Source organism: Vitis vinifera, chromosome 8 (genome assembly GCF_030704535.1).
Source record: "Vitis vinifera cultivar Pinot Noir 40024 chromosome 8, ASM3070453v1".
NCBI lineage: Eukaryota > Viridiplantae > Streptophyta > Magnoliopsida > Vitales > Vitaceae > Vitis > Vitis vinifera.
In genome coordinates this window covers 19,098,110-19,122,617 of record NC_081812.1, presented here as the reverse complement: position 1 = coordinate 19,122,617, position 24,508 = coordinate 19,098,110, and the positions used below count along the sequence as shown (strand labels likewise).

General features: G+C 33.3%; 1 protein-coding gene and 1 long non-coding RNA gene across 4 annotated transcripts; one reads left to right on the top strand and one right to left on the bottom strand.

Moving 5' to 3' along the window:
* The first annotated feature begins 10,372 nt into the window (after positions 1-10,372).
* Positions 10,373-20,570, top strand: LOC100257983 (transcriptional activator DEMETER). 2 transcript variants are annotated; one of them, XM_002277365.5, is made up of 19 exons: positions 10,373-10,943; positions 11,491-13,338; positions 13,485-13,889; positions 14,968-15,058; positions 15,153-16,605; positions 16,737-16,816; positions 16,978-17,062; positions 17,148-17,239; positions 17,308-17,376; positions 17,487-17,523; positions 17,620-17,702; positions 17,840-18,280; positions 18,550-18,586; positions 18,682-18,739; positions 18,918-19,057; positions 19,203-19,268; positions 19,351-19,465; positions 19,548-19,586; positions 20,063-20,570. In XM_002277365.5, the coding sequence occupies exons 1-19, from the start codon at positions 10,373-10,375 to the stop codon at positions 20,179-20,181; spliced, it is 5,829 nt and encodes a 1,942-aa protein (XP_002277401.1). In that variant the 3' UTR covers positions 20,182-20,570. The 2 variants fall into 2 exon arrangements, with proteins under 2 accessions (XP_002277401.1, XP_019077219.1); XM_019221674.2 differs by lacking the exon at positions 17,308-17,376.
* On the bottom strand, positions 10,579-22,874 carry LOC132254187 (uncharacterized). 2 transcript variants are annotated; one of them, XR_009466449.1, is made up of 2 exons: positions 22,504-22,874; positions 10,579-11,026 (listed from the first exon to the last, which is right to left on the bottom strand). It is a non-coding gene; the product is annotated as an uncharacterized LOC132254187 (long non-coding RNA). The 2 variants fall into 2 exon arrangements; XR_009466450.1 differs by lacking the exon at positions 22,504-22,874 and adding an exon at positions 11,211-11,491.
* Positions 22,875-24,508: the final 1,634 nt, after the last annotated feature.

Below are 24,508 nucleotides of genomic sequence, written 5' to 3'. Positions count from 1 at the left end.
AAAAAATTAAAATATTTGATTTTTTTAAATATTAAATGTGAATTAATATAAGGAGAACTTGTTGATTTTTTTATTTGTTAATAATTAATAGAAATGTAATATTAAAAAAACAACTTAATACTTAACACTATTAAATACTATTTAATTCTAAATTCTATTTAAGTTATAAAATCAGAAGAGATTAACTAATTTAAGTTTCTTTTATTTTAATTTAATTTTTTTCCTCATATTCATCAAAGTATGAAAATAAAATTTTTACAATTTTTATTTTAAATACAAATTAATTATATAATTAAGAATATTTTTTATAATATTATAACTTATATTATTTTTTATTTTTCTTTTAAAAAAATATGAAATTATAATTGCATCATTTTTTCTATAAAAAATTATTTTTTATTGTTTTAAAATTTTAATCTTATTTATTATTTTAATTTTAATAGAATATATATAAATTAATTAATATATATATATATATACTATAAGTAGATTTTCAATCATATAAACTAAATTTAGCACGGGATTTTAATTAAAAGTTAAAACACTATTAAATTTAAATTAATCGGATAGTTAGAGGTTGGATTGAAATGTGTTCGAATAGATTATTTTTTAATTTTGATTAAGTTTGCGTTAGTTATCAACACGTGACATATATGCTAATATTTTAATAAAAAATATTTTAAAGATTAACGATAATTTTTTTAATTAAAAATGATTCATATTTATTATTTCTCTTTATTCATAAAAGACTTCAACGAAATTTCTATGAGGTTAAAAATAATATTTTAAAAGTATTTTAAAATATTAAATTTAAAAATTATAATTTTACGTCATATGATAATCACGTTACCAAATGATGAGCTCCCGATCCTTTCTAAAAGTAGAAATCCTAAACTCTTGTACTTCTCATTGGGACTGGCCCTAGCTTATCCGGAAGAAAAGCAGCCGCTTAATGGACTCTCCTGAAAGCGAAAGAATGTAACACGTGAGGGAACTCGCCGCCACTATCAATAAATAAGAAGAGAAACGGAAATTCAGGAGACACGCAAAAAAATATTATAAAGCTACTCTTTCCCTGTGTATTCCTGCCAATAATTTACATGTGGGGATTATTCCACTGATTTATTTAACAAAATATTTATTTTTAAAAATTAGGAAAATTAGAAAAATAATATTTTTCATAATAAAAATAAAGCTATTTATCATAATAAAAATAATATTTACCTTTAATATTTTTCAAATACCAATTTAGTAGTTTGGATATATTTTCTATGTTTAATAATTTATCCTTTTGAGATAAGCTTCAAATAATTCTAATTGCTTAAAAAGTTTTAATATTTTTTGTAAATTTCAAAATTTATCTCAATTTTATTTTACATTGTTTATTAATCTAATTTTATCCTTAAATTTAAATATCGATTACATATTATATTTTTATTCCATTTACCATTTAACTCTTAGTTTTTATTATTTTACATGTTGTTTTATTATTATTATTATATTTTACTTTTTTCTTTTCTTTTTATGCTTTTTTATTTCTTATCTCTCTTCCCACTTACCCTTACCTATCCACATTCTATCCCATACCTCTCCCATTTCCTGGACCACCTACCTCTCATCTTCTCATCATTTCCAAAAGCACCTATCTCTCGTTTCGTTCTCACTCTTCTCATTATTTTCAAGGCCACCTATCCCTCATCTCCCACTCACTACACCATCTTCATTGTGGGTTGTCACCATCGCCATTATCGGCAATGTGACGCCGACGCCATTACCGGCAACCAACGACCCTCTTCCTTTCCTTCTCTTTCTCACCTCACCTATTTTCCCTTATTATTATTATTATTTATTTTTTATTTTTCTCAATTCTCCTTTTTCTTTCTCCCTTCAATTCACTGCCAATCTTTCTCACCTTTCCATTATGGTCTCCAAAAAAAAAGAGTAAATTATTTTTGTTTTTTTGTTTTGTTTTGTTTTGTTTTATTTTATATTTCTTTTTTTGTTTGTTGCTTTGGTTTTAATAGTAATTGTTGTCTGTGATATTTGGATTATTGAATTAATATGAAATTCGGGTTTTGTTAACAAATACGGAATTTTGGTTAATTTATTGTTAATGAATTAATATGAAATTTGGGCTGATTTATTATTGGTGAATTAATTTGGAATTTGCTAATGTGGGCTAGATTAGTTTATAATTTATATGGACTTTACTCGTTTAAATTATTTAATTTGACATGAAACAATTGTCATGTATTTTGGATGTTATTTTGGGTTTGAATATTAAATTATATTTGGATTATGAGATATTAAATTTAGGTCTAATAAATTTTGTTTTAATTTATCAAATTTTGGGTTTGACTAATTGAGCTTATGTTTTGGCTATTAATTTGAAATTTTTGGACTAAGACCTATGGTATTTGGGATATTTTTCTTGGGTTATATTTGCTAATTTGGATTCATTTTAATTGATAAAATCCATTTGACTAATTTAAAGTTTGAATTTGGCCTTAAATATTTATTTTAGATTTTGTATATTTATATTTGGGCTATTTTTGTTTTTTCATGGATCCATTTTGTAATTCTATTGGTTGAGTACGGATTTATAATAAATGGAGCATGAAATTTCATGGAGCAAAAGGAGGCACGTGAAAGACATTGAACTTATTGTAACTTTATAAGTTTGTTTGCATACACATTTTATTTCTCAATATTATTTGGTTTTATTTTTATTGGTTTCTGTAAATATTTGTTTATATATATTTACTCATTGTGTACAAAATTGAATATCGAACAAACCATAATTTTTATCTAAATAAAAAGAACAATTTAGTAAACATATATTTTTTTTAAGAAAAATAATAGTTAATAAAATATTCTTTTTAATAAAAGTAAGTTTTCTTAATAAAATTTCATAAAGGTGTTTTTAGAAAAATCTAGAAAATTGTTTTTAATAAAATTGAAATTTTTTTTAATAATAATTCTTTGAAATTTTTTTTTTAAATAAAGTTATCCCAAAAAATAATTTTTAATAAAATTGTCCAAAAAATATTTTTAAAAATAAATTCTTTTTCTTTAATTAAAATGGGATTAAAATCAATTTTTAAAAATTGAGGGTTTAAATATATATATTTAATTTGAATAGGATGAGAGTTATTTTTGCAAATTAAAGTTGTAGAAATCATTTTCTTAATAAAATTGGATTGAATTTTGACATTTTTCTAAATAAAACTATAAAATTCTCTTCTTTTTTTTTAATTAAAAATTCTTTTGCAAATAAAGTTTTTTTTTTTAAATAATTTGTATACATCACTTTTTTTAAATGAAAATTAAATCGAAATAATTTTATAAATAAAATTGTAAAAAAAATCATTTTTTTCTAGTAAAAACAAGTAAAAATAATTTTTGTTGCCAAAATAAAATTTTGCAATAAATTCTTTTGATATAATAAATGTAAATAATTTTTTTAAAAATTGAATACAAATGAAATTGAATCAAATCGAAAATAAATTAACTCTTTTCTATAAATAAATAAATTAAAACCATTAATTCAAAATTGTTTTTAACAAAATCCTTTGAAATTTCTTGAAAATTAATTCTTTTAAATATTTTTTTATTTAGTTGAATAAATCATTTTGCATAATTTTCTTTTTATTTATTTTGTGCATTTTTGTAATCATATTTTATCGTCATTTTTGTGTATATTGATTTTTTCATTTAATCTTGGTATACATGATTAATTAATAAATTATCACAATTACTCCAATTAATTTAGTAGATAATATAGATATACCAACTTAAAGAGGTGTTACGCCTCACCATTGTACCTTCCCGATGAATAACCTGATCCCTAAATTCAGACTTGATTTTGGAAAAAATATGGGTCCACAATTTTATATAATATATTTTTAAAAAATAAAAAATGAAAATATATTCAAACAAACACTAAATAAAATTATTATTTAATTAAAATTTAAGCTATTAGACAAATCCTAGTCTATCAAAGTTTAAATTATTAAAAAACATGTAAAAATTATAAACAATGGCTAAGGGTAGCAATGTCAGCTAAAAGCCTAGCCTATTAAATTTTTTATTATTTTAAAAACTATTAATTTCATTAAAAATAAATATTATTATTTATTTATAAAGAAATAAATTTTATAATTTATTTTTTGAGAAGTAAATTTTTTATTTTATATTCACTAAAAATGGGGGAAAATGAAAAAAAAAAAGTTTATTTGTTATATATATAATCAGTTGAGATCGAGTGGAACAAGACAATACTTCAACCCATAACTTGACCCAATTTTTTAAAAATGTCACAAAACTCGTTAATCCTTATTCCAAATTCGTCTTATGAAGGCAAAATGCGTGCATAAGAACCTCATTTCCTTATCATCCCTAACAATAATCATTCACAAATTCTATAAAGTGGAGTAACAAAGGAGAGAAGAATGTACAAAAAAACCTCTTCTCGTTCTCATCCTTAACAATAATCATTCACAAGTTATATCAAGTGGAGTAACAAAAAAAAAAAAATGTATAAAACACTCTAATATGTGAATTTTAAGAAGATTATATTGTACATTTGATAAGATGAAATTGTATAATGAGAATTATTAAGAGAGGTGCGAAAAAAAGGTATACACCATATTTTTTCTGCAATGAAACAATGGAATGAGAATTTTGTTTTGTTATTGGCTTATTTAGCATTTAGTTGAGGATAACATACTCAATCACAAGTTAAGGCCTTTTTGGCTCCTACAACTTTTGGGACTATACATAATGATTCCCCTATAAGATGACCATTATGCATTCAAAAAGTATTAGCACCATTTTAGCCTTCGGTAAGAAGTTTATGCCCAATATAGTTGAACTGCAATAATGTCGTTCTTAAACTCAAAAATAAATCTAATAGAAAATAAATGAAAATGAGAGATTTTGACTTTATTTATGTATTATTTTGATTATTAGAAAGTACAAATTTTATTTTTGCTCGGCAGAGCATAAATATTTATCAGTAGTACTATTAAAAATGTGCATCTATATTAATATTATTTAGTAGCACCAAACACCAAAATGAAAATTAAAGTTTTCATTACAATGATTCTAAACATGCCCAACAAATAAAAAATCATCCCAAGAATGGAAAGCAATTAGAAAAAAATATTGATTTATGATATTCCACTTTAGCAAATCTAAACAAGCTAGAACAAATTATATCTTCTCCAATTATATAAATATATATTAAAAAGTAACAAACATTTTGTTGGTTCATGGGCTTTCAAAATAGGCTAATTGGCGACAAGGCCAACAACTCTTCTTTTGACTGATTGATGACTATGCAAACTATTCATATCCTCATTTGCTAACTTCTGCACACAAGGATAGTTGCGCATGTCCTCACTATGCCTTTCTTATGATCAAGTTAGTAAAGGCTTCATAGAGAAAAGGGAATAGTTGAAAATGAATGGCTTTAAGCTTCTAGCATTTTTGTTCCTCAAAAGGAAATGAAGTGAGAAATGATTTTAGAAATAATTAGTGTGTAAGTTATCAAGCCAAAAAGAAATCATGAAGAAAAAGACCACCTCAAAGAGAAGTTTTTTTCAAGACCCAAGTTTCATAAGATCTCTTTGTAAGGTTGTTAGTGCACTAGGATTTTCATTCATTACATTTTTTACTTATGCACCAAAATCATCCAAGAGTTATTTTATTTTAAATATTTTAAAATTTTGATGATTTCATGTTTTCAACTAAAACTTTGTGTCAAATGTTTTTCAAATTTGTTTTAAAAGGTTTTAAGTTGAAAAAGTTGGTTGTTGAGCCAAAAACGACTCAACCGGTTGAACCGGATGAAGAACCGATTGAGTCGGATGAAGAACCGGTTGACCGCCAGCTCAATTGATCTAGAAGCATGTCGACCCCCAACTCAACCGGTTAATGGTGTGAACAATAACCAATCGACCACCAGCTTAATCAGTCAAGGAGTGTAAAAAAACATTCTCCCTCTTCTAGAATGGTTGTTCAACTGGATGAGGAACTAGTCAGGCCACACCTCAACTGGTCGAGGTTCGATAAAGGTCCAACGGTCACCTGTCAAGCATTAAATGCTAACGGCTAGTCAACCGGTCGAACTCCCAACGGTTAGTTTGGTTTTTTTCTTCTATAAAAAGGCTTCAATCTTCATTGTTGAAGAGCTTAACTTTCCCAAGTCTTTCTTGAATATATTTGAGCCTTAGAAGAGTGTTTTTTAGTGCACAATTATTCTAAAACTTGCATATCTTTAGTGCACCATTCAATCCTAGTTTTCTTGTATTATTTTAGCTTAAAGTTTTTGTACTAAGATTTTGTGAGATCAATTATTTGTATATCTTTGAGAGTAAGATTCTCAAGTATAGGGTATCACTTGAGAGGTTGTTCAAGAGTGAGGTATCTCTTGAGGATTGTAAAGGGTGTTTGGTGTCAAAAGTCCAAGAAGGTGGATTGGAACCATAATCCAATTGTATTGCTTGAACGCTTGGTTTGGAAACCTTGAATTAGTGGAACTTTAAGCTTATGATTGAAGTTAAAGGAGAGTGGATGTAGGCCGGGTTGTGTCGAACCACTATAAAATCTTGTGTTTACATTCTCTCTTTCCTACTCTTTCACTTTATATGCAATTATCTTTATATTGTTTTATTATATACTTGCATATATTTGTCTTTTACATTCACATAGTTTAAATTTGCAAAAAGAAACCATCACCCTTTTCACCCCCCCCTCTAGGGTAATTACCATAGGTTGGATTAGTCTAATTTTTCTAACACATTCATTTCTAAGTCTTGAGAATCAATTCCTTATCTATTCAATACATATGTAATAGGATGATATTAAAGCAACATGGATTATAATACTACTGATCCTTGAAAAATAAAACAATGAGCAAAGTTATATATAGAAGTTTCTAATAAATCTTACTTTAGTTAAACAAAAGCCTAAATTACAATTAATTAATTAATGCCATGTTTGATTAGTTACATCATAAAAAACACCTTTAATCAATAACATTATTTCATAACTTGAAATTTACTAAAACAAAGAAGAGAAGACTCCTTCTAATCAAGAGTCATGAGTGATCGTCATTTTCAAACAATCAACACTAATTGGTTTTTTAGTTACATATCTAAATATAAGTGATGTCATGTAATTTAATGTATATTAACTCCCTTGATCTCTAAATATAAGTGATGTCATTCATGTTTTTAAACATCACCTTTGACATTTTCTATCTTCGAAGATTATACTCTTGCCACACCACCTTGAGGCTAATGTTGAGTGTCTCATTCAAATAAAGGCTTAATAAGTTCAAAAAAACAAATTGATATATCTTGGCATTAGAAGATTTATCATAAACAAGACAACACCAGTTGATTTATTAAGGTGAAATGAAATGACAAGAAAAACCAACAAATGCTTATAAGATAATGTATGACAACTAAAAACTTCTATTTGGTTATAAACTACATTAAAATTTTAGTCCAATATATTTTTTTTTACCTATTTAAAATATAAAAGGATTTTAATTTCTAAAATTCTTTTCTAAGTTTTCCATGGAAATCATAGTATTCCTTATTTCAATAAAAAGAGTTTTATGATATAACTTTCTTAGACTTCAATTGGCTCTAGCATTGAGTCACAATAGGTTGGCAACTACTTTAATAGTAAAAAGCCTTTAGGTAATAAAAGATTTCTATGTGAATTTTCATAATCATCAATTTACATTCTTTCTTGAGAATATTGTGTAAAGAGTTACAACAAAGATATCAATGAACCTATCAAAAGTTATTTATCTAAAATCATTATCATTCTCTCCATTTTCTCCAATTGATTTTCAAATCTACTCTTTTATTGGAATATCATACAAGTGACATGGATGACATTTTTGTAATAAAATCTCCAATTTCCATTACACATTTTCTCATCACTAATTAATGAATAGCTTAAATCTTTAGTTTTTATCTTTTGATTGGTTGGTTATCCCACCTTAAACAATCATACTCCTTACTTTATTGTTAAATAATAAAAAAATAAAATAAAGTTAGGAGTTTGTTACAATACCAAATTGGTATCTACCAAAGAATGGGACCATTCATATTATGTTACACGTTACAAAAAAGTCTTATTACTTTGTACCTCATACATTCCATTTGTTCATATTTTGATCTTTGTATTTTTGTGTTTTTGTCCCATTTGTTTATATATTAATCTCATATATTTGTATCATTATCTTATGACCTAGATGATGATATAGGTTAATACCCTAATATTTTCTACCAATATTATAAATTGAGTGGAAACCTACTCAATCTAATGATATATAAGAAAGATATTAGTTTCATAACCCTATCAAATTGGTATTAAAAACTAAATTGAAATATAAGATTGTATAAATGGAGACTGAATTCTAATTTGAAACTTATCACACTTGAATTTACTCAATCTAATTTTTTTTCTTATTTAAATTTCAAATTTTTTATCTCATAATATGGATTAAGATTATATATAGAAAATATCAATTTTTCCTTTTATTATTTTTAACATGTAAGTACAAATTCGCCAACACTTCTCAACTATGTTTAAATAAAAGATATTTAAATTAAAATAAAAAATATCATTATCCTATTATATATATAAGCCCTCTTTTCAATGCTCTTTATAAATATTATAAACATTATTTTAAAATTTTTATAAATCATGTTTTAGTACAATGATAGATTTTATTTTTTATAAATCATGTTTTAGTACAATGATAGATTTTATTGTAGCATTCTATAATATTATAATCGAGATAGTAACACGTTATGTTATGTTATATTATATTATTTTATATGGTATGTGTTACAACTTTTAATATTTTATTCCATTTAAATTAATATGATACCGGTACACCCGGTAACAAATTCAAAAGGTTGTTTGCTCGGAAATTCGAACGCTCTGACGGTTTTGACGGCCGCAGAGGTGTACAATTCGCGCCATATAGCGCGAAATTTTGAATGGAAGAACCATGATGAGACGGACCTACACAACTTTTTGGATCAAAGTCAGTAGTTTTGGCCATCTGCTGCTGCGATGTGCTGACGCCAACCCTGTGTTGAAAGTTTGTAACTTTTGTAAATCAAACTTCTTATCATAAACCCTATAACCTTCCGCACCTTAACATCTCCCAAACCAAATATAGTTAGAAAAGCGTGCGAAAGTGAACCACCAGAGGTGGGGACCACTTTAACGCCGTCACTCACGGCACTGTCAAAAGGACTTGGAAATCATCGACAGATAAAGCCAAAGCTGCCAAATAAACAAATGTAACCGAACGTATCTCGATGACAGCGCCAACAAACAGCGGTCTAACGGCGTTAATCCTCTCAGGGGAAACCCTAATACTGACAATTGACACGCTCTAGCGAGCCAAGTGTCAAGACTGCGTCGCCAAGTAGGCACCTGAGTTTCCAGTTTGCTCACGTGTTTGAGCCCTGCTTAGACGCTTCACACGCCGCATTCACTGCCCAAACCTCAATGACATATATACCCCTTCCATCCTTCCTTGAACCACTAATTTCACACCCTACACCCCATTCAGATAATATTTTAAAACTTCCTTAATAAACTAAAATACTTATAGATAAATGAATGTGAGTATTTTACTCAAGGATTAATACCCATTTACCGGCAAAGGGGGTTATCAGTTCACAGAGCTCTCCCTGCTCTTCCTGTTTGGTATGGTTTGGCTTTTCTTTATGAAAGAGAAACTGTTTTTAAGTTTCTTTGCCGTCGGCGACTAAATCAGATCTCCGGCATTGAACCACTCCTTAGGTAACTCTGATCTGTTGTACTTTCCTGATACATTTGTTTAAAAATTTTGTTATATGTATCTTTTTATTTACTTTAAGGGAGGAGATAGGATGACATTATATCAAAGATCAGACCAAGATTATCTTGTTTTTTACTGTGAATCTCTTACGCATGAGACCCATTTTCCATGTTCATTTAAATGGAAGCTTATATTTTTCCCTCATTGTTTTGATCTTTTCTCCTTGTGCGTTGGAGATCTGCTATTTCGAAGAGATTTGCAACGATTTCCAACCATGATCCCTTCCCCTGCAAGATGCGTCTTTTATCTCTATTTTTTGTTCTTTTTTTTTTTGTTTCTCAATTTTTTTGGGGTTTTCTTCCCTTTCTAGCAGGATAATTCCATGAAGTGAGGCAGTTCTACCTAAAAATCTGAAATTTAGGCCAGAACCCGACTTTTGAATAGGAAAATCGGTGGTGTTGAGGGAATTTAGTGTAAGAACAAAGGAGGTAGAATAATTGGGGCTTCAGAAGTAACCGGATCAGAATAATGAATATCAGCAGCAGCAGAAGTTCAATTTCGGAAGAAAAAGATTTCCCCGTACAGGGTTCTTGGATTCCTGTGACCCCTGTTAAGCCCATTTTGCCAATAACACAGCCCCAGATCTGTGCAGGCAGGGAACACAGCCAGCTATACCTGGAAAGCTCGTCAGGATCAGAAAGATTTCCCCCTACCTTCCCTCAAGAAACTCAAGCTCATAAGGTAGTTGCATGTGAAAATTTCAGAAATTGTGCAGAATTGAACAGTTTCAGCAGTTGGAATCCAGTTCCAGGTGCAGAAATGGGGGTTCGAAATTACAATGCTGGAATATATAGGAAGCCTTCTTTCAACCTGGAGATGAGTTTGGACAATATTCCTTTCACCCAGCTATTGGCTCAGACAAATGCAGCCTTCATTCCATCTGCCGTATCACCTGAGAATGTTAGTGGGGCAAGTAGCCCTTTCATGTCTGCTACACATCTCCACCCTGAAGTTTCTAGCTCCACAAGCATGTTGCTTAAAAGCCAAGATCTCTTGCTTGGATCAAGCCAGTGGACAAGTGCACCTGATATGAATCAATGTGAGTGTCAAAGTTTCACCTTTGGATTCTTATTTATGCTATCGTACACAGACTGGTTTTACATTTCATTTCAGCCAGGTCACCTGCACAAACTTTAGAACCATGATTAGGGACCAACAGCGGAATGAGCACGGGAGACAATATTAAAACCAGAAATATGAAATCATGCATAAAATTTTATCTAAAACCAGAAATGAAGAAATTGAAATATTCTGAAAGGTAGCCAGGAAAAAGGGCAATGGAACAATGATAGCATCTACAACTGACCTTATTACCAGTTTTCCTTGTGTGCCATTCAGCTCCTACCGTTCCCTTTGTCGCATTCTAATTCTGCTTAACATTTTGCCAAGTTCTATTCATTTAAGATCAAATTTTCAATGCATTTTCTCCACATGTCAGACAAATCCAAATTAGAGGTAGAAATATGTTCCCAATGAACATTTATCTTTATAATAACTTTCCTGGTAACAGTTTCTTTGATGAAGTCCATGCTTTGTTGGTTTTTCTTATCTAATTGGCCATAACATGGTATGATGGTACTGTGCAGATGGACTCCCCACTTACAGGCACTTTTATGACCTTAATTCACCACCTGAATCAATGGCAGAGGCAGTCTCTGGCAGCGCTATCTCCCACTTTGCACCCATAACACCAGATAAAAACAGGCGAGTAGAGAACAGCTGGGTTGCCAAATCTCAAAATTTATGCCCAGAAGAAAAAACTGTTCAAGAAACAGAGAAGCAAGAGAAGGCTATTGACACCACAAGGGTTGAGGTCAACCACCTCCATTGTGATTCAAAACTTCTGCAGTCACCAACAGATTTATCATTTGCTCCTGTCTCCTCACCATTAAATGAAAATGTCAATCTTGACAATGGAGGCAACCATGCTATTGGCCCACTGACAGAGAATTGCAATTTTGACAAAAGAGGAGACCATATTATTGACCTGAATAAGACACCCCAACAGAAACCTAGAAGAAAAAAGCACAGGCCCAAAGTAGTCATAGAAGGCAAACCTAAAAGGACACCAAAGCCAGTAAACCCAAAGTGCACTGGTTCCCAGGGAAATCCAACAGGCAAGAGAAAGTATGTTCGCAAGAATGGAGTCAACAAACCCTCAACAAATTCTCCAGCAGAAATAATGGGTCGGAGTACCGAACCAGAAAGGCCTGAACGTACCATGATGTCATGTAGAAGGGGATTAAACTTTGACGACAATGGTAGAGCAAGAGGTGGAAGCTCTTCATGCATATCCACTTCTGATTTGAATTCAGAACCACAAGCACAAGATTTCTGTACCCAAGGAATTCAATCAAAATCTGTTGTGATGCTCAGTAAAGAGATGGAAGTTACGGTAGAAGAGACACAAGTAGGCATCGCCTATGACCTTACTCGTTCAATGAATCAAGAGCTGAAAAATTACGTGTCATTGCCTGATAGACAATTCCCAAGCACCCCACCTCAAAGAAATACTGATCATCCATGGGAGAAACTGAAGAATGATGCCCAAAATGAGAATGACAGAGAAAGAGCAAGTCAAGAAATTGTGTGTGATAAACAGGAAAACATTTTACAAGAAAGCTTGAAATCAATGAGTCCAAATAATACCAATTGCAGCACCAGTGCAAGTTTGAAAGAGAGAGAACATAGAAGGGGAACCAAAAGGGTACACTCCCATATTGTTGACAAGGCAGATCCAAGAACCATGAGTATGAATGGGAATCAGTACAATTCTGTGCAGGCATATCATGCTAAGTTTCAGGCAAATGAACAAAATAGGAACCCTGGCATGCATTTTCCAGAAATTTACAAGAAAAAGAGAACTGAGAAGGGATTGAATTCAACTGCAACTAACTTATCACCTGTAATGGCTGCTAAAAATATTGTGATGCTAGCAACAGCATGCCCTCAAAATCATGCAATCCCAAGTTCTTCTGCATCAAAATCTGACAGCTGGATTTCTGCCTCTCGATTCACTAATTCCAGTGCCCCAGCTACTCAAGGACAAGCAGAAAATGGTGGCCAAGACAAAGTGCAGACCTTTGATTGTATGCTAGCCTTAGGCCCAAGAGAGAGGTTGACCAAAAAAAGATCCAAGGGCCTCACTAGGGTTCGTGACTTAGCTTCCCTGAATGGAATTGCACTGTGTAAACTACTGCCAAATTTCCCTGACAAGAGAATTTCACCAAATCCTGATGTTCAAGGGGCAGAAAGTTCAAACAGGCCACACACATGCATAGAAGCCCTAGTTGCAGAGACCAGTAAATTGGCAAGAAGGAAGCGGACCAAAAAGAGAAACCCAGTTGTAGGTTCAACATCATCCAGAACAAATGAAGTGCAGCTACACCAGCAGACTGATGTATATAACAACCGACAGCTTCTCAAGTTAGCAGGTATGTTCTTTATGTTCTTTAGAACTGTCAGCTATACCTTGGAAAACAATTGATGGCTTTTCATGTTCAAGAAACATATCTTTCAAGTCATTTGATTTACCTAACTGACAAAAATATTCATTTGATTATATAAAACATTTATGCAGATCCTCCAGAACTAATATGGAAACACATGCTTTCAATTGATACAATCATTGAGCAATTGAAGCATCTTGACATCAATAGGGAAAGTAAAATTTCTTATCAAGAGCAGAATGCACTTGTCCCTTACAATATGAATAAAGAGGAGAAAAATGCACTTGTCCTTTATAAAAGAGATGGCACTATCGTTCCTTTTGAGGATTCATTTGGTCTTGTCAAGAAACGACGCCCACGGCCTAGAGTGGATCTTGATGAAGAGACAAGTAGAGTATGGAAGCTTCTGATGGGAAATATAAATAGTGAAGGTATCGATGGTACAGATGAGGAGAAGGCAAAATGGTGGGAAGAAGAAAGAAATGTATTTCGTGGACGAGCAGACTCATTTATTGCACGCATGCATCTAGTCCAAGGTACAAAAATTTTACCTCTCATCACATTTTGTTGAATGCTTGATTAGGCATTACATTTCATATATTGTTTCAAGAATTTCATATGTTGATTCAAGAATATACAGGATAATACTTTTGGAGGGTATTTAATGTAAATATCAAACAACTAGGAGTTAAAAGGAATATTAATAGACATTGATTTGAAACACAAGCAATAAGAAACAGGATTAAATTGAGCTAGAATTAGTGATAAAGCCACCCCAAACCTCACAGGCAGGTGCATGCATGCACACATATAGAAGCCACAACTGAATACTTGAGAAGTCATGAATTACTAGTCTGAAAGAGAGAGTTAAACTTGGAGCATTCTTACTACAAAAGGGAACTAAAAGAGTGATTTCAAGGAGTTGCAAGCACAGAAGCTCCTTCAATTGAAACATTTTTAATTGATTGGTTGGGGTCGGATTGAGGGAGGGAGGGATTTTGTTTTCCCTATACTTTTTGGCGCTCTTTGGTAGCCATTGTATACATCGTATGTACTTTGGTGTGCCCCTTTTGACGCTTTTTTATTAATACTATTGCCATTTACTTATAAAAAAAAAAACTGAAACACTTTTAATTTCAAAATTCTAAAATGCAAGTGACCAACATTTTTTTATTTCAAAGTTCTACCATGCAAGTAAGCATCAATTGAATCCTGAAGCAATAAAGTAGAATCATAATAGGGAGAAAGAACAAGAACATCTGGAACAAGAAGCATATCCATTCCCTAGGTTAACAAATTTCCAAACCTTATCACCAGTGAGTTTCTTGCCAAAATCAGTAGTAACAGAGAACAAAAGGTTTATAACATTCTAAAAGCATAGGAACAAGAAACCATCACAAACGGTATCCTAATTATTATATCTCAAACAGTTTATAACTGAACTACATAAGCAATCCCATGAAATTTTTTTGCTTATTATTAAGCCAAAAGAAAATATCAAGGTCTAAAATATTAACCAATAGCCTTGAATAATAACCAGTTCAAATATATACATACACACCTCAGAAAATTCAATTAAGTTGATATACTAACAACAAAGTGATATGTTGGCAGGGGATAGACGCTTTTCCAAATGGAAGGGGTCAGTTGTGGACTCAGTGGTTGGAGTCTTCCTCACACAGAATGTTTCAGATCACCTTTCTAGGTGAACTACAATTTTTGAGATAGTTGTTAACAGAATTTAACATTATAGACAAAAAGTGAGAAAACTCATTAATCCATCTCTTCCTTCTTTGCAGTTCTGCATTCATGTCACTTGCTGCCCATTTTCCCTGTAAGTGCAACCACAGACCATCAACTGAATTGGAAACGAGGATTTTAGTTGAAGAACCAGAGGTCTGCACACTAAACCCAGAAGACACGGTCACATGGAATGAGAAAATGTCAAATCAAGCAGTCTGTGACCAGAGTTCTATGACACTGCACCACACTGAGGAAGCTGTTAACAGCAATGGATCCTATGGAAACAGCAGAGGAACAGTTGGCACTGTTGATATTTCAAAAGACAAAATGTTAGATTCTACTGGTAAAAAAATGTCTAACAAATCGAGTGTGAATGGGACAACCACCCAGATGATAGGGACAGAACTAGCATGTTTTATAGGAGGAGACAGGACTGCAGCAGATGATGCAGCTTCTTCTCAAAACTCTTTAGACTTTTCAATAGCTCAGACTGCTGAAAAAATAGGATCATGCTCAGAAAGCAATTCAGAAGTAGAGGATATTATGCCAACTGGGTATGGACTCAACAATTTTGATGGATCCACTTCCTTTGTGGGGCTTTTACAGATGGCAGAATCCACCAGGTTACATGAAGTTTTCTGTCGCAGCAATATCAATGCAACATGTGGAGCAAATCCAAAGGATGTGAACTACCATTCAGAAAGCATGAGTGGTTATAACAAGAGAAGTCAAAACATGGATGGATTGGCTGACTGTAGAAGTTCACTGGGAGTAACCATTATCCCTTCCAGTAATTATCATTTGCATCTAAACCCCAACTCAGGAGTGTTGGAAGTTGAAGGTTTTGAAATGTCTGGAGAAACCAGATCTTCTGAAATTTCCAAGGATCAAAAGTGTGTGAGCGAACAAAGTGGATTAACAGCAGAATCTGACAATCAAGCTAAAGATGAAAAGAAGCTGACAGAGAGCATTCAAGCAGGACCAACATCTTCTTGTGAAAATACCTTCTCAGATAACAACCTTCAAGGAGAAAACAACAAGATCATCGAGTCCCAAAGCAGCCCTGTTGGAGATCCTAAAAATGTTGTTGAGTCTGTGGGTCAGGAGCAGATCAGCAGAATGCAGCAAAGTCAGAATTTGATGAACATTTCGGGAAAGGCCTTGGATGTTATTGACTGTCCCAGTGCATTCAGTAACCAAACACATATCGAGGATAGGAAAAGCGAGACAGGTGTGAAAGAACATGGTCTTTCTTCTAGCAAGGCATCTAATGAAATTGGTGTGGACACTTCAAAAGCAAAGAAGGGAAAGGCCCGAAGGGAGGAAAAAAATACACTTCATTGGGATAACTTAAGAAAAGAGGCTCAAGTCAATGGAAGGAAAAGGGAAAGAACAGTAAACACAATGGACTCATTAGATTGGGAAGCAGTGAGATGTTCAGATGTTAATGAAATTGCTAATACCATCAAAGAAAGGGGTATGAATAACATGCTTGCAGAGCGAATCAAGGTACAAGTATAATATCCCAAATAAATATTATAAAATTTGTCAATGTCAGCTGCAAATAGTTTTTTTTATGTATGACTGACAAGAGACAGAAAGCTGTAAATCAGCTGATGAAATGTTTGCACTTTGTGCAGGATTTTCTTAACAGGCTGGTTAGGGACCATGGAAGCATTGATCTTGAGTGGTTGAGGGATGTTCCTCCTGACAAAGCAAAGTAAGTCCACAAAAATAATTCAATCCAATCCAGTACAGTTAGATTGAACATTCAGTACACCAGCCATCCAGCATATATCATGACAAGTATCATCTCATCTTGTCATGATTTTTATATTACTTTAAGGGTTTTTATATTTAATATATAATGTGGTCCTACAGAGAGTATCTGCTAAGCTTTAGAGGGCTTGGGTTAAAAAGTGTGGAATGCGTTCGGCTTTTGACCCTCCACCACCTTGCTTTTCCAGTAAGTTCAAACTTCAATTATGTATATGCTGAATGCAATTCTACGAATCTCAAACTTACAATTTTACTTGTTTATCTTCAAAAAGGTTGATACAAATGTTGGACGTATAGCTGTAAGATTGGGATGGGTACCCCTTCAGCCCTTGCCTGAGTCACTTCAATTGCATCTTCTAGAACTGTGAGTATAAATTAGCAATGCAGAACATGTGCATTCACAACAGAAGTATTAATACCATTCCTACACAGATACCCAGTGCTAGAGTCAATTCAGAAATATCTTTGGCCACGACTATGCAAGCTCGACCAGAGAACATTGTAAATAAAATTACTCCTAACATTTATGTATATTATATTTGCATGCATTTAGAATGAGAACTAGCTGCTAAACTAAAAGGCTTTCGATTTGTTGCAATATCTAATAACAGGTATGAGCTGCATTACCAGATGATCACATTCGGCAAGGTATATTACGTCTATAGACCTGCCTTAAATTCTTTCACCAGTAGTCAATCGTAAGAAAAAGCTGAGTGACAACATTCTTTGAGCTTTATTATGCAGGTTTTCTGCACAAAAAGCAAACCAAATTGCAATGCATGTCCAATGAGGGGAGAATGCAGACACTTTGCAAGTGCATTTGCAAGGTACATGTGTGTGTCCGTTATCCATATCATTATACAAGACTGTTACTTGAATACTTAGTTCTAGCAAAACTGGGATGATGTTTGTGAAACCAAGGGAGTGGATAAATTGGATTATTAATGAGCATTTTTGGATGCAGTGCAAGGCTTGCCTTGACAGGGCCAGAGGAAAGAAGCATAGTAAGCACAAATGCAAACGAATCAATGGATGGAAACCCTGATGTGACCATCAATCCACTGCCTCTACCACCACCTCTACCTCAGAAGCAATCATCAGAAGCAAATCCAGGGATCAATAACTGTGAACCCATTGTTGAAGTACCAGCAACACCAGAACAAGAACATCCACAAATATTAGAAAGTGATATTGAGGACACCTTGTATGAGGATCCTGATGAGATACCAACAATCAAACTCAACATTGAAGAGTTCACTCACAATTTACAGAACTATATGCAGAGAAATATGGAACTTCAAGAAAGTGACATGTCAAAGGCTTTGGTTGCTTTAACTCCAGAAGTTGCTTCTATTCCCATGCCCAAGCTTAAGAATGTTAGTCGACTACGAACAGAGCACCATGTGTAAGTAGGCATTTCCCTGATTCCAAAATCATTTAATCATTTAATGTCCGCTCATTCTGCTCCAAGTAAACTAAATGAATATAAGGCTTTCTGGGCTATGACCTCTCAATAACTAGAAATATGAGCAGCATCTCATAAGGGTCATAAGAGTAGAACTAGCTCTCATCTACATAGCCTATAAAGGACGGCATTTTGCAAGGAACAATGATAAAAATATTTGTATCAGTATATGTAAATCCTTCAGTAACTGCCTTTACACCATAATGCAGCTATGAGCTTCCAGATTCACACCCTCTACTGGAAGGGGTTAGTAGTTTTTTCCATCTACTTTCCAAGCAATTTAGTCACGCCTTGGATATCTAAATGTCTATCCTGACCAACTATTCCTGATCAAATTACAGCTGGACAAAAGAGAACCTGATGATCCATGTTCATACCTTCTCGCCATTTGGACCCCAGGTGAGTAGCAACATTGCCAATCTGCAAAAGTAACCTACCAAATTTACCAATGACCACTCTACTCTAGATAACTTTTAAAACAGAATGTAGTTGCAGCACTTAAATTTCCAGCATCTTGTTTATATTGAAAATTCATCTCTCATCATTTGCTAATTAAAATGTGCATAAATGTTATTAGGTGAAACTGCAAATTCCATTCAACCACCTGAAAGAACGTGTAGCTCCCAGGAATCTGGAGGACTATGTGATGAAAAGACATGCTTCTCGTGCAATAGTATACGAGAAGCAAATTCCCAAACTGTCCGAGGGACACTTTTGGTGAGATACTCACTGTTACTTTGAGAACCTTTTCAACTTCACTAGAGGGGAAAAAAACAAAAAGCAAGAAAAACAAGAATAAAAACAAAAAAACAATGGTATCAATACCAGATACTAACCAATATTTACAACACCTAATGACCAGATACCATGTCGAACAGCAATGAGAGGGAGCTTTCCATTGAATGGCACATACTTCCAAGTTAATGAGGTAAAATCCAATTCCTATTGAGCTCCCTTACATTCTTTTATGCACTTCAAAAAAATTTATTTCAGGTTATATTCCTATGCAGGTGTTTGCTGACCATGACTCCAGCCTTAACCCCATTGATGTTCCTAGGGCCTGGATATGGAATCTGCCAAGACGCACTGTGTACTTTGGGACCTCCATACCAACAATATTTAAAGGTAAATAATATAGAAGAGAATGGTTCTAGTGAAACATATAAGATCAAAAAATTGTAATTCACAATAGTCATTTCTCTGTCAGGTTTATCAACAGAAGATATACAATACTGTTTCTGGAGAGGTACATGCAAATATCAAACCCTTAGCATTTCTTGCTTCACACACTTGCTTTTTGATACCCTGCCAATCATAATATTCACATGATAGAGCAGTAGTTCTTAAATTGATGTCTTTTTGGACGCTATCCAGGTACAGATACCAATGGAACTCAGTATGGTAACAAACCTATTTCTACCAAAACCAGACAATGACCAACAAATAAATGATAATTAAAATTTTAAAATTGTTATATAAGAAGCTCATTGTATTTTTCTTCTCTCAAGAATTTTCGAGCAGTCACTCCCTACTAACCTGCTACTACTTCTACATCCAAAATATTTAAAAGAAAATGGTTATGATCAGGTATGCAAGCCTATTGTTCTAGATCAATTCAAGTTATCAGGACAAATTAACCAAAAAACACACTGAAACCCTAAATCCCTTATCCTGTCTTAGAAGAATGGTTTAAAACATTCCATTTTTGGTGTAATTTTGCAGGATTTGTTTGTGTAAGAGGGTTTGACCAGAAAACACGAGCACCTCGGCCCCTGATGGCCAGACTGCACTTTCCAGCAAGCAGGTTGACAAGGACAAAAGGTAAAATAAATGAGAACTAGGTATTGTGCTTGATGAAATATCACATTGGTTGACGCCAAATCTAGATAATCGTACAATCCAGAGAACAATGTCAATTCAACAAAAGGAGAACATTCAGTTGCACAGAATGGGTGAGGTCGTAACTTGTCTAATGGGAAGGTTGTTACCCGGTTACTTTCTAAGATTCCATGACAAGTGAGTAGGTATTTTGACCAACATTCAGTGGCTCAAAATTTGAGAGCTTGTAACTTGTTAGTGGAAAAAGGCTGTTTACCAGTTTTAGGTTGTAAGTTCCCGTGACAAGTGGGAAGGTATTTTTGTACATGGTTAACAAGATAATCAATGTAATGCTCAAGGTTGGAGCCATTCTTCCAGAACCAGTAAATATCACTGACTAAAATTTGTCGTCTGGTGCAAGCTTAGAATTGTTTTTTTTTTTTTTCTTCTCAATCCAAAAAAGTAAATATTCGGTAGAGGGATTTATCTGAGCTACAATGGAGGGTGAAGTGGAGCTCCTGTCAAACAAAAAGGAATACTACTTAGAGCATTTGAGCTAAGTCATGTTCTTTATGTTGCAACTGAGAAAAAGCGTTGGTGAATCCCTAGTTCTTTAAATCCCTTCTTCCTCTAAGCCAGGATCACCTGCTAGAATGTCTTTAGGAATAAGTCCCACAGCATGTTTAAGGAATAGGCCATCCTTAAGGCTTTTGGGTAATTCTCACATGCATTTGAGCACAACTAAAACGAGATGGGTGAATAGAATCAAATATTAGACTTGATGGAAATGGATCACTAGAAACAAGGACTAGAGAAATCGACTGTATATCCCAAGCAGAGGAGGCATTCCAATCTGCGAACTGAGCAACATGAATCCAATGATCCAGTGCAATGAAGACAAGAAATGCTGAGTAAGGGATATGGAAGCCAGAAAGTTAGAATAATTTTATGCCACCTTTTTTGTGTCCACCACGGTCAAAGAGTAAAGGATTTGTTCCTGAGCGTCCTTCTATTTAATCTATCTAATGAACTCATTTTATTGAAACAAATAAATTATCATTGCTAGTTGAAATATATAAACCAACTAATCTCAATGCAAGATTGCACTGTGATCCCAAACAGCACAGAAATCTTTCAATCTGCCAACTTTGTACTCTGGGTGCAGGTTGCAAGTTGCAACAACATAAATGAGTTTCAAATGCAACTCATACCATCAAAACGGATATGAAAACTCCCGTGCCTATGGCTTGAGAAAACAGCATATTGTTAAGGAATCACATAATACACACGACTTCCATATTATTAAGGAATCATAATACACATGACTTCTATAAATGACCCAAATGCTTATTACACAATCCAATGGTTCCCTCATATAAATTATGATGTTTTAAGATTGAAAGTATTATGTTCCCCAAGTGGTCTACTCTCCTTGACACTGACAATTACTGAAACGTATCCATTCCCGGCATTCCACTGACCTGTTCACGACTTCTTTCCAACACAACCCATCTTTTCACATGCACTTGGGAGGGAGGGAGGGAGGGAAATGCTAAAATGGAGAAAGAAGTTTGAACCAAATACAAGGAATTGTATAGTGATGATGGTAAAACCAACACCTGAAATTATTCAACAATGACTATATATATTGTTTAGTGTTAGAACATTCATCCTTCTTCCTTCCATGGATGAGCTCCACTAACAATGGAGAAGAAGATGACTGATTGGTATGGTAGAATTCCCATAGAGCGTGAGTAGTTGAGGCACCAACAAAATCCCCATTACTTCGTTACTGAGATGATGCCAGTGACAGAATCCTTTTAGCAGCAAGGTTAATAACACATTCTCTCCAAATTCAATAAAATTTTAAGTTACTAAATAAAGGCATTCCCTAATTCAAGAAAAGTACAAGTTAACCTAAATACAAGCATCAATCTAAAGCATCAACTTTTAACTCCCTGTACCGAAGTATTGAAAAACCAGTATTTAAACCAACATAAAACAACGATCTAGCTATAATGTGAAAGAATTGCATCTCAAAAGCAATCTCAGTCGACTACAACCAATCCATGCCATATGACAATATACTAGGACAACAAATTCAACAGATATCATAATATAACATTAAATCAGAGTTCAAGACATATAATAGAAGAAAATAAATTCATAGATCCATTCTTCAAGACGGAACATCAAATAGAAAAAGATTCACGGATTTGATAGATCCACTTCTGACTCCAGATATCAACAAATAAGCCAGTATAACATCAGTTCCCCCGTTTTGATTTGGATTCAACTGAATAAAACATGGATCGGGATGCAGTGATTCAGATCGAGATGCGTACCTTGCAGACGGATGCGAGAAGAGACCAGAGACGGCAAGGAGTGGAGAAGGGGGTCTTATGTTATTTCGATGAGTTTTGCCGCCTTAGAGTGTTACCGCCTTTCCATTTTCCCTCCTAATTTCAGGTTAGCCTTTCGTTTTTTTTTTTTGTGTGGTTTGGTTTGAAAAGGGGCGCCATACGTGACAAGTGCTGGGCTGTCACTGGATCGGGGGGCTGGGCCGTGGGTTGGGCTACCTATTGGTTCCTTATTGTTGCCCGTCAGATCGCCCAATGCCAAAATTCCATTTTTCGTACCCAGGGCACCTGGTCGACTTCAGGATTTGGGATAGAGGAATAAACAACTTGAAATTTGAGAATTATTTGAAGCTCGATTCACAACCTTTAACGCTGCAATTGAAAATATACTGGATAACAAAGAAAGTTTAGTGGAGCAAATATTTGGAGGTTCGCTCCATAACCAAGAAGATGTGTTGTTTTGTAAGTAAAATAAATTAAAACGAAACATTTTGAGATCTACTTACATTCTCTCAGATGATTGGCAATTACACTGTTAGTATCTAGTGATGATTTGAACCGACTTAACTCGAATCCAGCCTAATGTTATGAAGGATTTGGAAAACAACGTATTTTTAATACTCGGAATAGGCTATGGTTCAGAAAATTCAATTTAGGTTAGACTTTAGTTAACGGTTTAAACAACGTTAACCCAATCATATATATGTATATATATATATATTCAGTTTGTGCTTTTTCAAAATGCCTTAAAATAAACAAGTTATCAAATTTAATTATATTATGTATTGTTTTATTTGTTAAAAAAATAAATAAGATTTTTTATACTTATCTCAAAATGATGTGTTATCTAGTATTTGAATTTTGGCATAAATGTATTAAAAATGAGTCTCAATTAGCCTAGTCTCATTAATGTGAGTTTATTAAATAATATCAAAAACATATTTAAATGTGATTTCTTTAAATAATATCAAAAGCATTTTTAAATTGAGGAAGATTGTTACCGCCTTTCCATCTTCCTTTTTAATTTTGAGTTAGCCTTTCATAATTTTCTTGTAGTTTGAAAAGACGCATCATACGTGGCAAGCGCTATCTGATGGGGTTGAGTCATAGATTAGGCTAACTATTGGTCCATTATTGTTACCCATCATGAGGAGTTTTGATCAACCAATGTCGAAATTCCATTTTTCATATCCAAAGCACTTTGTCACATGCTTAGGTCTTTCCTAAACTCACATACAATACTTAGGCAACTCAAAACGCTTATGTTGCTACGCCAGTCTTCCCCTCATACTTAACTAGTTATGCTAAACAACGTTACTCAACTTAAAAGCTTAGATGTGCAACAAATGCAACACTTAAGCAATGAAATTTACATTGTATATGAATGCTTTACAATGTTAGAGGCTTTCAACTTGCTTGATACCCTAGTCGAATAAGGTCACTTCCTATTTATAAGCACTCAAGATACTTTGTGGAACCCAAAAAGGTTTCACCCTACCTTATAATGCTTTATAAATGGCTACGAACAAAGTATATACAAAAGTACTATGAAACTCTCTAGAATGTCTTACACACTTCCCTTATCTTCCATTCCAATATATAAATGTGTGGACATTTATAGGTTTCATTAAAAGTTCTCACACTTTTCCACTAGTAGCCAACTGTAGATGGCTCTAGGGTTTCCAAAAGTTTCTTGTTCTCTTTTTAAAAGTTGAAGGGAGGGCCATTTAAGTAGGTTGATACTCTCCCTCACTTATGTCGCAAATGTCTTTGTCATTCCTTCTGCCCAAAACTGTTTGATCTACTATTGAAACCACTATAATGCATCAGTAGCCTTCCAACTAGTATTGCTCTCTGATAGTCCTTTCAATGTCATTAAGTATTTCATAACACGAGGCACACTTTATCTCCTGATTACTCAGCCTACAGTAATATGTTCTATCTTATTGTCATACAAGGTTACGATGACTGTAGATACCCTCTTAATGTC

Bases quoted from the DNA above. Each gene is read 5' to 3' on its own strand.
- LOC100257983 (XM_002277365.5), top strand. From the start codon at position 10,373: ATGAATATCAGCAGCAGCAGAAGTTCAATTTCGGAAGAAAAAGATTTC. The intron at 13,890-14,967 runs GTACAAAAATTT...ATATGTTGGCAG, and splicing joins ACGCATGCATCTAGTCCAAG to GGGATAGACGCTTTTCCAAA. The intron at 17,524-17,619 runs GTATATTACGTC...TTTATTATGCAG, and splicing joins AGATGATCACATTCGGCAAG to GTTTTCTGCACAAAAAGCAA.